This window comes from Hemicordylus capensis, chromosome 6, assembly GCF_027244095.1.
Source record: "Hemicordylus capensis ecotype Gifberg chromosome 6, rHemCap1.1.pri, whole genome shotgun sequence".
Taxonomy (NCBI): Eukaryota; Metazoa; Chordata; class Lepidosauria; order Squamata; family Cordylidae; genus Hemicordylus; species Hemicordylus capensis.
This window is the reverse complement of record NC_069662.1, coordinates 16102964-16119847: the sequence shown is the minus strand read 5'-3', so window position 1 is coordinate 16119847 and position 16884 is coordinate 16102964. Positions and strand designations below refer to the sequence as shown.

General features: G+C 45.4%; 1 protein-coding gene across 8 annotated transcripts in view; it reads left to right on the top strand.

The window, feature by feature from the left end:
- Window positions 1–16884, top strand: part of LOC128329689 (integrin alpha-X-like) — a 47824-nt gene that overhangs the window by 12617 nt on the left and 18323 nt on the right. For 5 of the 8 annotated variants that reach the window (XR_008309761.1, XR_008309760.1, XR_008309762.1 and 2 more), the window contains 10 exons: window positions 2092–2225; window positions 3051–3201; window positions 5541–5691; window positions 7314–7387; window positions 9051–9177; window positions 11373–11521; window positions 12486–12620; window positions 13419–13625; window positions 14309–14439; window positions 15641–15798. Coding sequence is in view for 5 of the 8 variants with exons in the window: in XM_053261259.1 (XP_053117234.1) it covers window positions 2092–2225; window positions 3051–3201; window positions 5541–5691; window positions 7314–7387; window positions 9051–9177; window positions 11373–11521; window positions 12486–12620; window positions 13419–13625; window positions 14309–14439; window positions 15641–15798 (1417 nt within the window). In the remaining 3 variants the exon portion in view is untranslated. The remainder of the gene's footprint in view (window positions 1–2091; window positions 2226–3050; window positions 3202–5540; window positions 5692–7313; window positions 7388–9050; window positions 9178–11372; window positions 11522–12485; window positions 12621–13418; window positions 13626–14308; window positions 14440–15640; window positions 15799–16884) is intronic. The other 3 variants (XM_053261263.1, XM_053261262.1, XM_053261260.1) reach the window with 3 other exon arrangements.

The following is a 16884-nucleotide window of genomic DNA, read 5'->3' as shown; positions in this document are numbered from 1 at the left end:
CAGGAAATGCTCCCAGAAGTGAACTGAAAGCAATCTTTCAATCATCAAGACTAAGGAAGAGGACAAGGGGGCCTTTGGGAGTGTTTGCAGCAAGTTTGCAGTCCAAACATCCCACCCCTGTGGCTTTTAAAAAAAATGATAAATGACCTGCTTCTGGTCCACCATGGTTCGGACAGATATAAGATTGTAACACATTATGATGAAAGTGGTAACCTATGGAGTGATCTTTAAGCTTGGGGAAGAGAGCTGGTGATTAATTAATTACATTTACATCCCGCACTTCCTCTAAGGAGCCCAGAGTGGGTTACATAGTTATGTTTCTCCTCACAACAACCCTGTGAGGTAGGTCTTGTGGTAGAGAGCATGAATTGCCCCCCTTTGCTAAGCAGAGTCTGCCTTGGTTTGCATTTGGATGGGTGTTCCCGTGGTAGAGCATCTGCTTTGCATGCAGAAGGCCCCAGTTTCACTCTCCGGCATCTCCCGAGAGGGCTGGAAAAGACCACTGCCAGTCAGTATAGACCAGGGCTGTACAACTTTGGATGCGGGCCTAGACAGAGCTCCTGTAACCCCTGACTACTGGTCACAGTGGCTGAGGATTATGGGAGTTGTAGTGCAAAAACTGGCCGGAGGGCTGAGGTTGTGCACCCCTGATGTAGACAATACTGAGCTAGACAGACCAGTGATCTGACTCGGTATAAGGCAGCTTCCCGTGTTTCGTTGGAGCGTGTCCCTCCCCAAGCGCTATGAACACTCACTCACCACTTGCGGTCTGACCCAAAGTCCCAGGATTTAGTCTTCTTCATGGGTGTCATGGGGGTGAGGGGGGGGAGGAGCATTTCATCTGAGGGGCTATAAGCAGAGGAGGCTGGCAGCTTCCCTCAAGGCCTACCCCCATTCTGGAGGTTAAAATGCCTCCCTCCACCTTCTTCTAAAAGATTTCATCTGTGAACTAAGAACAGGGGCAGTCCCAGACATTTTGCTGCCTGAGGTGAAGGACAATATGATGGACACTGCCCCCCACTTGTGGGTGGGTACCTAGGCCATGCTGCTGAGGCAGTGGTGACAACCTGTGTTCCTTGTAACAATGGTTCTCAGATCTTGTTGACTACAACTCCCATAATCCCCAGCCAGAGGCATATCTAGCGAAAATAGCGCCTAGGGCAAGCATTGAAATTGTGCCCCCTGTCCAAACATCTGACATCCATCTTTCAGATAACTTTACCATAATATCAGTGGAAAAATACAAGTCTGAAAGTCACATACAAGTCACATATCTGAATATGTGTACAGTGACTTATATTATTTTCTTTTTAAAAAAATTACCTGTAGCCCCTTTGGAGGGCTTCCTAAAGGCTGTGGGGGGGGGGTGTCTGCAAAGGTTCCCCCTCCCCCCTGCTGGCCTCTAGGGCCTCACAGGGACCATTTAAGCATGTGCAGTGGCCATTTAAAAAAAAAAAAAAATTCAAAAAAATTGCAGCTGAAAACAAAATGGCCACCACGAATGCTCAAATGGCCTCTGTGAGGCCTGGTATGGCCTAGGGCCTCACAGAGGCCATTTGAACATGCACGGTGGCCATTTTGTTTTCGGCAGCCTTAAAACAAAATAATTTTAAGAAATGGCGCCCCACTTCAAGTGGCGCCCGGGGCACGTGCCCTGCATGCCCCACCCTAGATACGCCCCTATCCCCAGCCAAAGGCCATTGCCGGTGGGGTACTGGGAACTGTAGTCAACAACCTCTGAGAACCCCTGTCACAGGGAATGCTGCCGACAGTATGTGAGCACTCTCAGACTGGACCACCCAGCCAGGAAGAGGTGGTGGTGGGGTCATTCCTAGGTAGTGGGTGGGGCCCATGGTGGTGGGGTCCTGGCTCTTGTTGCCTGCCCCTGTTCTCCTTCTGAGCCTGCATCAGAGGAACTGCCTCACCCGGCCTCATGGAAGGGTCACCCCAGAATTAAGTATGTATATGATTGAACCGACCCACTTGAGGGCACCCCCTCTGAGCTCCTGGGCTCCACCTACTCAGGGTCTGAGCCTCCAGGGACCTGGTAACCCTACTCATTAACTCTTTCCCCCTCCCTTATCTTTCCAGTTTGCTCTTGTGCAGTTTTCAAGTACGTTCATGGAACACTTTGATTTCCGCACTTCGAACCCAGCAGACCATGTCATGGATATTTCTCAGATTCAAGGGGGAACGTCCACAGCCACCGCCATCAGAAGAGTTGTGTATGTCCCCAAACCTCATTTCTCCCTTGGAATAGCTTGCTCCTGCTATTTTACACAGCCTGCTTCATGCCAAACATTTGCATTATCAGGGAGCTGTGTACCTCTGTGCCCTCTTTTCAAATCCTGTCTCAGCGGTAAAGATATTCAAATTCATAAATGACTCGGAGTAAATACACTTGTATAGGGTTGCCTCACTATTTTTGAAAGAAAGAAAAATTACTTATGTTGAATTGATTTTTCCTACTACTATTAGGACTAGAACTTTTTCTCTATCCCTCCTTGCCTTTATTTCACGCTTCTTGCCTAACTGGATAATTAGCCTCCTCAGAGTAATTGCAACTAGAAAACAGTGTGTGTATATGTGGATGGTTCAGGGGAAATATCTTGAATAGGATACTGTATGCCTGATAGATCCTACCATCTACAGATCCCTAGATTGAGTGCCAGGACACTGGGCAGGTTTGAAAATAGTTTAGATTTGTTGAGTAAATATTTTCTGACAACCCAGTCAGGATATTATGCTATTTTCACATGAAGACTTAAATGACCTTTGTGGCATTTTAGAGAACCTCTCCTTGCCTCTCCTGCTTTGAAGATAATGTACTGCTGATGTCTGATCAGATTTGATGCAGAACAGAAGGTGGAAGAGAGGCATTTGTAATGCAAGTGAGCCTTCTGATCAACCAGATTTAGTGTGTGAACCCACTTTCCAGAGCAGCTGCTCTTTTCTTTTACTAAAATCCTTCTTGTTTCCTCTCCCCTACCTCTTGAGAAAAATTCAAGCAACAGAATAATCCTGTTCTTAACACCCCCTCTGTCTTCAAGGAGAGAGACTTTTGTCCAAAGTAAAGGATCCCGGAATGGAGCCACCAAGATTCTCCTTGTGATCACTGATGGGGAGAAAACGGATTCCCTTGGATACTGGACCGTGATACCGGAGGCTGAGAGAGCAGGGATAATCCGTTATGCCATTGGGGTAAGGGTTTTGCAAGGAGTTCAAGACTGCAAATGGAGAAGAGAAAGGTATGGATGTCAGGCGGGGGGTTCTTTCCACACAATCAGTTTCTTGCACATTAAAAACATGCTTGTTTTCTGTTTGTTGTTCATAGCCTTTCATGTGGGTATTGTGTCTCTCCTAGGGTATGCAGGGAGAGAGAGTATTACAGTTCCTGAACATTTACAGAAGGAACAAATTACTATATCCACATTGTTGCTGGAATATAATAGGACTCATTCACACTGTTGGAAAAATGGGTAGGGCAAGCATTCTACTCAAGTTCTGGAGTTGTACAGGCTCCTGTTTTGTGACCCTGTGTGAGGGGGAAACAACGTAGGAGCCCCGGGAGTGAACATCACTAGTCAGGTAACTGGATCAGAGGGCTTTCCCTCTTAGCTCATTCAACAGCTGGGTATAACTGCTGGGTAGGATGGAACCCTCCTACCCAGTTTTCAATTGTGTGAACAAGCCTGTATGTATGTATGTATGTATGTATGTATGTATGTATGTATGTATGACATTTCTATACTGCCCTATCCATCCCAAGGCTCTGGGCAGTGAACAACAATCAAAACCAAAAAACAAACAAACAAACATTGTAATATATGGCAGGATTGCAAAATGGCCTAAATGTAGACATGCACTTAAGTCTGCACACCAAACGCAACACAACTTTATACAAGTTTAGAAGCATGGCTTCTTAAGGAATCCTGGGAACTGTAGTTTTTTGTGATAATCCTGCAAATACTTTGGTGAGAGAGACTAGCCTGGGGGGGAACCCGTGCCACTTAGAATTAGTTCACATGATTATTAATTGGGCAGGACAAGCATTCTCCCGTTTTGTGATTGTGTAACAAGCAAGGTAGGAGGCTGGGGAAGTGGTTGTCTGTGAGGCTCCCTCTGGGTAAGGGAGGAGGACTTCATTAAACAGTTACAGCTGCTGGGAAGGACGAAGGTCTCCTACCCAGTGGGATCCTCATAGATGAAAAATTTCCAAGCTTCCTACCTTGCTTCTTATGAGCACATGATTCCAAAAGAGGTGTGCGCCCAGCTCCTGAACTTGGGTAAGACAAATAATGATTGTGTGAACTAGCCTACAGTTGACCATGGTTTCTATGTTTCGTCTTGATCCTTCTTAAGCATATTTATTTGGACATGTTCCAGGGATTTTTGCAGGAGATCATTCCTAGTAAACATGCTAAGGGTTGGAGCCATGCATGCTGAGCCTGTCTATGTTTACTCGGAAGTAAATTCCACTAAGTTCAGTGGTGTTTACTCCCAAGCAATTGTGCATAATGTTGCCACTTTAGTTCCAAAAGATAGAAGATCAAAAGGATTTAGTGGATATATTTGATTGGAGGATATATTTTATTTGCATATGCAATCTTTTGTATGTTACAGAACATTGGCCTGAGAAAGAGTTCTGTAAAAAATGAAAGCCTGCATACTCCTATACCTTCAGAAGTGTGTCCACAATACACATGGCATTTTGCTCCTTTGTATGGCCTAGACCCTAGTGCAAATGGCATGAGTCTGAAGTTTTGGGGAAGTGAGTTGATTAGGGGAGGAGAGCTGGTCTTGTGGTAGCGAGCATGAGTTGTCCCCTTTGAGAAGCAGGGTCTCCTTGGTTTGCATTTGGATGGGTAACCACATGAGAGCACTGCAAGATATCCCCCTTAGGGAATGAGGCCATAGTTCAGTGGTAGAGCACCTATATGCATATGGAGGGTCCCAGGTTCAATCCCTGGCATTGCCAGTTAGGGCTGGGAAAGACTCCTGCCTGAAATCTGGAGAGCCACTGCCAGTCAGTGTGGACAATAATGAGCTAGATGAACCAAGGGTCTGACTCAGTATAAGGCAGGTTCCTGTGTTCCTATGTAAGTGCAATCATGTCCTTAGAGCCAAAAATAATAATAGATATCAGATGGAATAGATGGAATCATAGCCAAACTTCTCCCATGCTTTCACAGGTGACAGGCAGGACACAGGAAGCTGCCATATACTGAGTCAGACCATTGGTCCATTTAGCTCAGTATTGTCTGCACAGACTGGCAGCGGCTTCTCCAAGGCTGCAGGCAAGAATCTCTCTCAGCTCTATCTTGGAACTGTCAGGGAGGGAATTTGGAACCTAGATGCTCTTCCCAGAGTGGCTCTATCACCTAAGGGGAATATCTTACAGTGCTCACACATCGTCTCTCATTCATATGCAACCAGGGCAGACCCTGCTTAGCTACGGGGACAAGTCATGCTTACTACCACAAGACCAGCTCTCCTCTCCAAGGGTGCTTACATCCCTTGTGTCTTTTTCTCTTATGAAGGTTGGCAGTGCTTTCTCAAGCTCCCGTGCCAGACAAGAACTGAATGATATCGCTTCCGAACCAGATGCTGAGCATGTTTTTGCAGTGCACGACTTTACTGCCCTCAGAGGCATCCAAGACCAGCTACAGAGTAAAATCTTTGCCATAGAAGGTACCACAGCCACCTCAGCAGGCAGAGGAGATAATAAAAACCTTTTCTCTGATCCATTGCCTAGATTTTAAACTGTGTGTCGCTAAAATCCTATTATTCCTCAGTCCTATGATGCTTTTAATTTGCCAAGTGCTTAATGGTCTTTTCCTGTCTGGCCTCACAGTTCCTCTGTATACTAGGTCACCATTTCTACAGTATTTCAGATGTTGAACTCTCACCGAGATAAATGACATGGTTGGTGGCACAAATCTGTGACAGGGGTAGAACTTGAACCCAGACCTCCTAGGTTGAAGGCCAGCCCCTGGAGTGCTTGTTCTTGCCCATGATGACATGATCTAATGTAGTGATGTAGCTGCTGTTGAAACTCGGGGCGGCACAGGCTCCAGGAGGAGTTCTGTGAAGTGCTTCCCACATGGACTGAACTGGTTTAGCCACACCAGCAAGAAGTTTTGCAGTGCGAAGGGTGAGGGTCGATAAACTGCTGTGGTTAAATCAGCTTGAGCTATGTGAGAACTGCTTCCAACCATGCGGTCATCAAACCACAGCTATACTTGGGGTTCCTGAGTAACAGCAGCAGTCATGGTAATGTCAGAAGCAAACCACAGCTGGATGATTGGGAGAAAAATGCCCTGAAGCTTAACTGTGGGGGAGACCTCAAAGTTTCAACAAAGGGAAGCTTTTTGAAGAGGTGCGAAGAGCTGTTTCACCGTTCCTTTGAAGAACGGAGAGGCAGGAAGTGTACTCACGTCTGTCCGTGCCTTTTTTATTTCAGATCTTAGTGCAACACCCACAGGGTAAAGATGGTTGCTCAGCTCCATTAATCCAGGATGTTAGCTTGAGTGTAAGGTTCAGAAGTTAGATTTTAACATGCATTAATTTCAAACATGAGTGGTGCTGGGGCCAGGGATGGCCCTGGAGTTTTTTGAATCCAAGGTGAAATATGACTTTGGTGCCCCCAGAATACTTTATATTCTGTAACATGCAGGATGTAATTTTAAGTGAAAGTGGGGGGTCAGTGTTCCTCTAACAGGGGATCCCAGATGTTGTTGACTTCAATTCCCAGCATCCTCAGCTGCAGTGTCATTTGGCTGGGAATTATGGGAGTTGTAGTCAACAACAGCCCAGCGCCCTCCAAAGATTGGTGGTCTAGGCCAGAGGTTCTCAACCTTGGGTCCCCAGGTGTTGATGGACTTCTACTCCCATAATCCACAACCCAAGGCCATTGAGGCTGGGGATTATGGGAGTTGAAGTCCAATAACATCTGGGGACCCAAGGCTGAGAATCCCGGGTCTAGGCGACCAGGTCTGTCTAATGGATGGGTTGGCCCTGGTTGGCTTCAAATTGTGCCCGATGCCCTGAAAGCCCCTTTCTTCCAATTCCAGGTGTGAGCAAATGGTGGAGGTCTCCCTTTGGTTAGGAAAAGACTCTTTTTAGCCTTCCTTTGCAGGTTTCAGGTTTCTGCCCTTGTGAAGCCAGTTTCAATTGAATCCCTGCACTAGGTCCAAAACAAATTCAGGACAAGAGTTGTGCATTATTTGTAATTTAGAACACAGAGTTTTATTATTACCTCTGCGGGATGGTCTTCCTGTCTGCCTGTGCCCTAACCTCTCCCTTCCCTGCAGGTACACAGTCCCAGAGCAGCAGTTCCTTCCAGATGGAAATGTCCCAGGAAGGCTTCAGCGCCCTGCTGACCTTGGTGAGTCATTCTAAGAGCATGTGAAAAGTCCAGTTTCATATATTCTGAAATTTGTGTGTGTGTGTGTGTGTGTGTGTCCTACCTCAGTATATAGTTATGTTATTTGTTCAACAGACATACCACACAATGCGATGTGCACCTTGTTACGTTGCGTCCTCGCAGTTGCACAAAAGGTCCCTCCAACTTCAGAGGCAGGATGCTTCTGAATACCAGCAGTAGGGGAGCAATGGCAGGATGGGGGGCAGACCTTCGTCCCCTGCTTGTGGGCTTCCCAGGGACAGTGTTGGATTTTGGCATGAGCTAAGTCCGCTACAGCTTAGGGCCTTGCATTATGAAGGGTCTCTGAATAGAAAAATGTGACTGATTTTCAAGCTAGACATAATTGGTTGAAAAATAAAGGGAGAAAGAAAATGTTTTCAATTTCATGTGATATGAGAACAGACATAGTGCAGGTTGTATTGCTACTTCAGTTTAGTGATGCGAAACTAACTGCTCTTGTGTTTCTGTACATTAAAGGTTTTCATGCATGCTAAGGAAGAAATCACATAATGCATTTTCATTTGGGTATTTCTAATGCAAATAGGCTTATTATAAGATAACTGTTTTTGCTAAGTTATTAATCTTCTTTTGTATCTTTGCCAAGTATATATGTAAAAACAATGCTTTATTATTTCTAAATTTATTGTCTTTTTTGCTGAATAATATATCTATATCTTATAAGGTGTGTGTGTATATATATATATATATGTGTATGTATATGTATATATATCTCCTCAAATATATATATATTTGAGGAGAGGAAAGCTGACCTTGTGGTAGAAAGCATGACTTGTTCCCTTAGCTAAGCAGGGTCTGTCCTGGTTGCATATGAATGGGAGACTACATGTGTGGGCACTGTTAAGATCTTAGGGGACGGAGCCACTCTGGGAAGAGCATCAAGGTTCCAAATTCCCTCCCTGGCAGCATCTCCAAGATAGGGCTGAGAGAGATTCCTACCTGCAACCTTGGAGAAGCTGCTGCCAGTCTGTGTAGACAATACTGAGCAAGATGGACCAATGGTCTGACTCAGTATAAGGCAGCTTCCTATGTTCCTATATAGATAGTAATGCTATGAGGCCTTTTGAGCTTGACATAGCTTAGGCTGTCATCATCTGGCCCAGCCTGGAGGCATTTTGATGGGCTACTGTGGGAGGCAGGATGCTGGACTAGATGTTGGACTTGTACTTGATCCTGCAGGGCTCTCCTTATGTTTGTTAATATATATGCAGATTTAATTGATCAAAGCTCATCCGTTTAATTGACTGAGTTGTTTTAATAGGTTGATAGCCCTAATAAAAACAGCAGTAGTGAAAGGAAACTTAACAAAGCCAAACACAGAGTAGCAGCAACTAATTGTCCAGACCATTATTGCAAATGGCTTCTGGACTAGCAAGTGTGAAACCCATTAGTAAGAGCATATCCATGTCAGAATGATGCTGACGATGTTTATAATCTAGAGTTGCTGGGGCTTCTATAACTCTCATTGCAACTGTGAGGAGTGATGTGCTTCAGGATATTAGCTCTATTTTTATTTTTTTGCCATTTACAAATACTTCCTTTTCTTCTCCTCTTGTTGCTGCTCATTTGGGGCACTCATCCTGCTCTGCCATGTGCCACAATTTAGGATGGCTCCATCTTAGGGGCAGTGGGAGCCTACGACTGGGCTGGAGGGGTGTTTCTATATCAGAACAGAAACCAAAGGTTTATTAATATCTCCAGCACTGCTAAGGATATGAATGATGCTTATCTTGGTAAGTATAAAACCAAACTCCTCTCTACGCACTCCGATGGGAGAGGCGGATAGAAACTTTCTTTACTCTAAACACGCTTACCTTCTACAACTCTCTCACCCTCTGTCTCTGTTCATGAAACCCGCCCCCCCTCCCCAACATCTTGGTTTCTGGCCAATGATATATCATAAATAAGCTGTATAAACAACACTCTAGCTACATGTTACGCTGAGTGCTAGTGTGTGGTGGTAGTGGTTAGAGTGGTGGATTAAACCTCAAGACTTGGACCCAAGCCCCCACTTATCCCTGAAGCTTGCTGGGTGATCTTGGGCAGATGAACTACGTGCCCACTTAGGGCACAAAGCAGGCAGGGCAGCAACGGCGGGGGTGGGGGTAGGGCGGGGTTGTCCTATCACCTGGGCAGGTGGGCCTTACCCGTGGGGAGGAGGGCATTCCCTGTCACCCTCTGCCCCTCCCCACGGGATCGCTGCAAGGAGGAGAGCAGGTGGGTGATGGGGTAACTTGCCTACCTTCCTCACCACCGCCTCCAACAGTAAATGGAGGCGGCAATGGCGAGGAGGGTGGGTGGGTAGGTGATGGGGAAAACCCACACACTCAACTGTCCTCCTCGCTGCCAGCACCTCCACCCGCCACATTATATATAGCTCGCCACGAAAGCAGTAGTTTCACGGTGGGTGGAGTCAGCAGCAGTGAGGAGGGCAGGAGCATGCTCCTCGTCACCCACCCACTCTCCTGCCTGTTGCCTCCTCTGCGTTCAGCTGTGGTTTTTCTTGGTGGTTGGAGGTAGTGGCCAGGAGGGTGGACAATGGGGGTGGTTGGGGGTGCCCAGATGAGCTTTGTCTGGGGCGCCCTAGAGCCTTGGGACAGCCCTGACATTGGGCCACTTACATCTCTTATTTCAGGAGTTCCCAAATGTAATGGTCAAAGCCCTCCTTTTTTTTTTTGGACTGAGGATGTCTGGTGTTGTAGTCCAACACCAACTGGGGACCCAAAGTTGGGAACCCCTGTCTTATTCTAAACCCTTTTGTGAGGCCATGGTGAAGACAAAATGGAGGGAAGCCATGTGTGAGCTCACCTGAGCTCCTTGGAGGGAGGACAGGATTAAAAATGTAGTAAGTAATCACAGTAATACTGTTTGCAACTAGATTTTTTGCAAAACCTTACTTTAAGATCAGGGATTTTCATAGTGGGCCTCCCTATAGAGGTGGGCCTCTGCATAGTTCTTAGGAGACACTCACCCTTCTTTTTGAGCACATTTATTTATTTATTTAACAAATTTTAATACCGCCCCATATGCCTGGATGCTTCACTCCTCCTACAATGAGTACCTCCATCTAGCTTCGATTCAGTCTCAGTTTGTTCTCCTTCATCCATCCCATAACCACCTTCAGGCAGGCATTTAGGGAAGCTAGGCCATTTCCCACTTCATATTTAGGCCACAGTCCTCTGAGACAATCAAACTATAGAGTCTCAAGACTCCACAATGAGGCTGATTCGGTATAGGAGACATATGGATAGGTCTCTAAGTATTTAAACAAACACATGGGGATTTTTTTGAAGCCAGTGAGAATAGTCATTGCTACAAGAGACACCAAATGTGAACTGGGCTTATGTATTTAGCCATCATACTTTAGACTGCTGTGATACATGAATTTCTTTAATTATTTCAAAAGCCATCAAATGGTGCAGGAGATGGAGAGGGGTTATAGCTCAAAGGTAGAGTATGCATGTAGCTGCCAAAGATTTCTATTTCAGTCCCTGGTGGCTCCAGTTAAGAATGATATTGGGTAGTAAGACTGGGAAAGATCCTTGCTTGAGCCTGTGGAGAGTTGCTGCCAGTCAGAGCTAGATGGAACACTGGGCTGACTTGGTTTAGGCAGCGTCATATATTCACAGCATCATACCTGCCTGAAGAGCACAATTGCTGACCATTGCTTGACTATCTTGCCCCTTTAAATGGTTGTGTGAATGGTTTCACATGACATGAGGCTTATTACTGAGCTTCAAAGTGGCTCCTAACTGCCTGAGTCATCATGGAAAGAGCTCCCATTCAGTCTTCCCCATAACAGGGAGTCCCAGATGTTGTTGACTACAACTCCCATAATCCCCAACCAAAAGCCATTGTAGCTGGGGATTATGGGAGTTGTAGTCAGCAACACCTGGACACTGCTGCCATCTTTGTTCCTCCTCTCTAGGATATTCTTCTCAGCTTGTGCAGCTCAACGGCAGGAGTGGCTTTGTGCTGGGAGCTCCCCGCTACAACTATGTTGGAAAAATGGTTCTCTTTGAGAGGCATGCCCAGAACGGGGAATGGCAGCTCAAAATGGAGGCTGTTGGAGAACAGGTACAGGATGTAGGGGCTGCAGATGAAATGGAGAGATGGGGGGGGGAGTGAGGAAGGGAGCTGAGAAGGCTATGGAGGCTATGACATCTTGCATTTTCCAGTACTGTTTGAAGTTGCAAATATGTGTTTTAAAAAGCTATAGAAATATGTATACTGTTATTGTAATGCAATGTAAGTATGTGCTGGATGTAAAGAGTGAAGGTGTTTGAGTGACAGAAAGTAGCTGCAACAGTGGGACCCCTGAAAGCAAGCTGAGAAACCCTGTTTAGAATGTCAGGCAGAGAAAAGTAAGTAGTCAGTTAGTAGTGAGTTATCAGTTGGTTGTCAGTTATCAAGGTTGTGAGAGGGTGGCCGCATTCACACGTAACGCGGAACTGGAATTTAAGGGGCCAGAGGTTGTCAAACCATTACATTTGAATGTGTGAAACTCCAGCTCCATGATGCAAGCAACCTGAGGTTTTCTCTCTGGAATTCCAATTTGAACTGTCAGGTTGTAGTGAGTTTTGTTGCCCCAACCCGAGATTCAACACAGCTTGTGTTGCATCTGAATTCAGAACCACAGGCTGTGTTCTCTTCAAACAGAGTTGGGAGGGGTGCTCCTCCCTCTCTCTGGCTGTGATTTGCTGTGCGGGCTGTCCTTCATGCAGAAAGAAGCCCGCACAGCCAGATCCCCCTCCAGGTAGGGCTGCACAAGCCTGGGAAGGGCTGCTCATGTGGACAGCCTTATTGTCTGTAGAAGAGGCATTCCCACCTTTTATATGAGAATAAAAGAGCTGATCAATTTAAAAATCTGCTGATCAGTTAATCAGGGCACCTATTAAAATTGATCGCACTGTTTTTGATTCATCCAATGAAGAGAATAAATGTTGGACTTCTAAGGAAAGATGGATGAGGATGCTCACACCCATGCCTTTGAGTGGAATGTAGAAATGAAATGAAAGAAGTCATATATTTGATGCTGCAGGTTGGTTCATATTTTGGAGCAGCGTTGTGCTCAGTGGACCTTGATAGAGACACCAACACAGACTTGATTCTAGTTGGAGCTCCCATGTACTATGATGCTGTGATGGGAGGAAGGGTTTACATCTGTCATTTTAAGGTAAGACAGAAGAAGGAGTGTGTGTGTGTGTGTGTGCGCGCGTGGAAACGCGTGTGTGAATGAGGGACTGCTAAAAAGTGACAGACATATGGTTTTGGTGACAAAAGATATTGTCTTAGAGTTTGGTAGCCAAAGAAAGAGAGGTGTTGGAGCTCAGTTATGCCAAGAAGCTACCTTTTGTGTGTGTGTGCAACATTTTACAGCATTCCAAGTGAAAAGTGTTTTTGAAATTCAGGATTTTAGAAAATCAGAGTCTGAAATAATGAATTTGACAAATTAATCCTTAACATTATTGCCTGTGAATAAGCAAATGTTGAGTTTTAAAGCTAGACTAGGTTGTTTTCAAAGGGGAAAATATATATAACCCTAGAAATGATAGAAGGCGAGTATAAACACTTAAGGTTTTTTAACCACCCTGAGCCATTTTGGAGGGGCGGTATATAAATCAAATCAAATCAATAAATAAAGGTATATCTATACAGGAAAACTGCTTTTATAACAGTCCTTCCTTTCCCCAAAATAATTATGTGATCTGGAGTCCTGTGTTGGTGTGGAACTAGGGATCTTGAAAGCAGAATTTTTAGGATCCTCCACAAACGAGAGTTCCCAGGATTATTTGGGGGAAGCCATGACAGTTAAATGGGTATAAAAAACAATTTAAACCTTGTATTGTTGATATTCTGAGACACTTGGCAAATTGTGTTGTGTTAGATGGAGGCTATTGTGCAAGGGTTGCTTAATGGAAAATGTTTTGTTTTGGTCCCGTCTACTCAAATGTCCTCTGACTCCACCCTACAGGAGGAAGCACTTGACTGTAGCACAACTTTGAAAGGGCAGTTGGGACATGTTTTTGGCCGTTTTGGAGCCAGCATGGTGGAAATAGGCGACATTACCGGGGATGGATGGACAGATGTAGCGATTGGGGCCCCCATGGAGGATGAGAATATGGGAGCATTGTACATATTTTTGGGGAAACGGATGTCTATCAACCACCAGTACAGCCAGGTGAGTTGAGCACCACTTCTTGCCTTCAAAGGGCCTTCAATAGCTACGCCGCTTCTCAGGGTCCCCTGCATCATACAACTGCTTCCTTTCTCCAGTTGCTGGTAGTCTTTGAGAGCTTGTTTGAGCTGAAACACACTTGGGCTTTCTTGAGAAAGCCCAGGGAAAACAGGAGGGCAGCATCAAGAAAACTGAACCCAAAAAGAAATAATAGTGGACTTGTGCAGAAAAATTATTTTTATTGCAGAATCCCAACATGTTTTGAGCTATATGCACCTCATCAGGGGGAGGAAAGAGGTGTCTTTTAGAACACTTTTATTTCTCAGTTCTGCTCCCCTGATGAGGAGCAGATAATTCAAAATGCATTGGGACTCTGCAGTAATTGTATATTTTTCTGCACCAACCCACTATCCTTTCTTTCCTAAATAGGAAAAAACAGAGTGTAACGTTTTGAAGGGTGGTCCCTTAGAAAAGATGTGCAGAACACTCAACTTCTCATAATTTTGTATTTTGTGTTGTACGTTGCCTTGAGGCTGACAATGAAATGTGGTGTGTAATTTATAAATTAAAAATAAATAAATAAAAATAAAAAGTCATTATTAATACTTTCTTTGTTGGTGGACTCTCAACTTTGCTCGTGGTGTCTGTCTGATAATGCCATCTTGCTTCCCTTGCTCTTTTTACAGCGCATTGAAGGGTTGCGGTTTTCTGGAGGGTTATTCTACTTTGGCCAAGCTGTCAGTGGAGGAACAGACCTGACAGGAGATGGACTGGTGGATATAGCTGTTGGAAGACAGACACAGGTTCTGCTGCTGAGGTGAAGGGGTATTTCTCTCTCAGTTCTTCTGTTCCATTGAACAAGAAGGATGTAAAGCATTAAAACACACACACACACACACACACCCCTTTAAAAAATGTGATTTCTGTGTACAGTATGTATGTTCAGGGTCAGAGCCCCAGGAGACAGGTAAGTTTCTACAAGCACATATTTATATTTGTTTATGCTTTAAATATTTGTCTTTCCTTAAGACATGAACTCAGGACAATTTGCCGTTTTAAAATAATACGCACAAAACATATCGCCTGTGGTAACATGTAGCTCAGTGAATTCCATGTGGTACAGTAAACTCAGCAAACTTGCTGTAGCTCAGTGAATTCCATGCTATACAGAATTCAATATCCCAACAATCAAAGCTTCATTTTCTAATTATTATTTTTTAAAGTGAATTTCTAGTCTTTTTAGTTGCAGAGATAAGCTTGAATGGATTTGGCCAATACCTGAGGAACTGAGGGTCAGACTAGAGATGATGGATGGGACACAGATCTGGCCTGAGACATCCAGTTTTACAGCAAAATGGGCACATGGCTGAGGGAAGCTAAACCGTCCCCTTGCCTGTAGCCTACTTCCTCACAGCTCTTTCCCACAAGTGCTTTTCGACTCAGCCAAGGAGGAACCACCAGTGGCAGAACTCACTCAGCTGAGGAGAAAAGCAGCAAGTGAGGGGGAGGGGAACAGACCATGGCAAGGTGAACTGTGGGCGTGAGAAGGGTCTGCGGGCATCACCTTACCCGCAAAAAAGAAGCCCTTTTGCTTTTGAAATCTCCTTTCCCCAACTAGACAGATGTTTCTCTTCCTACATGACAGAGGCACTTCCATGTTTAAATATATACAGTTGCCACCTTCTTGTCTAATTTGATCCTGAGAACCCAGGCAAATTTCTACACTACAAAGACGACAAATTTTTCCAGGTGGGGCTTCATTGCCCTACCACATATTTATTTAGGCCTCCTTATAGCTAACAGAACCTAGTACCCATGTTACAACCACCCCACCCCCATTTGAAAACTGTGAGGACTATATATTTGCTTAAAAAAAAAAAAACAACCACCTGAGAAGATGCTTAGTGAAGTTTTTGTTCCTAGCACCAGATTGTGCGCTTGCTCAGTGGAATGGCAGACATATGGGAATATGCCATCCCTGATCACAGATGGTCTTGTCCTTTTCTCCTCCCTGGTAGGTCCCGTCCTGTTCTCCGAGTGGGAGTCTCCATTGAATTCCAGCCCCCTTTGATCCCCACCTCAGTTTTCCAGTGCCAGGAGCAGGGACCTCTCGATAAGGCAGCCAGCATGGTGAAAGCGTGCTTTACTGTTTCCAAGGCCACTCAAGATTCATTAGGTGAGGAAACAATCCTTACTCTCGGATGCCGTTCTTGTTTTGTACCCTGCCCTGAGTCTGTGGATTGGGCAGTATATTAAATCTTTAAACAAACAAACAAACAAACACAGGCACAAGCCTACATGGGAATAGGGGAAAGCATTGACACGCCCCTGCCTGTGCCCAGGGGAATATGTGGCCCCACAATAGGCTGTGCCTTTCAAACAGGCTTATACAATTTATTCAAATGTGTAGGGAGACATGCACAACTACAGCCCTCTCTACAGCCCGTGCGTAGGGGTGTGCAATTCGGATTTTTGGTGTTTCGGCTCGGACCCGAGCCGAAACACCCCCGTTCTGTTCTGTGGCCAAATATGGCCCTCCTGAATCACCCCCTGATTCAGTTCGGACCTGAATTTATTCGGGTCTGAATCTGAATCGATTCAGGGCAAAAAAGTGGGTCCCAGGGGCAAAATAGTGGGGTGGGGTGGTAGTGCCCAATGGGTGGAGGCTACCACCCAAATTTCAGGGGGATTGGTCAAAGGGCTGATTTTTGGTGAATTTTTGAAGTTTTAGTGTCTTTGGGGCAGATAGGGGGCATAACGTGGGATATGGGTCAAAAGAGTGGGGTGGGGTGGTAGTGCCTAATGGGTGGAGGTTACCACCCCAATTGCAGAGGGATTGGGCAAGGGGCTGATTTTTGGTGAATTTCTGAAGTTTATGCATCTTTAAGGTTTTCCCCCATGAAGGGTGTATTGCTTCATGTCAGGGGGAAAGGGGTGCCCTAGTGCCGGGTGGGGTTGGTGGTAGTGCCGGGTAGGGGCAAGGAAGCTACCTGAATTTTTTCAAAGGATTTGGGCAGAGGGCTGATTTTTGGCGAATTGTTGAAGTTCACGCATCTTTAAGGTTTTTCCTCATAAGTTATAATGGAGCTTTCAGCAGCCCCATAAGTGCACTTGGGGGGTGCTGGGGTGGCCCAGAGAGAGTGGTGGTGTAGTGCACATAGGGTGTCAACCACCCCCATGGGTTTCTAACCCATGGGGTACAGGGTTCTGTTGTTTCAGAGGTTTTCTGAGTGTGGATTCTATGATAGCAAATTAGAGTGGA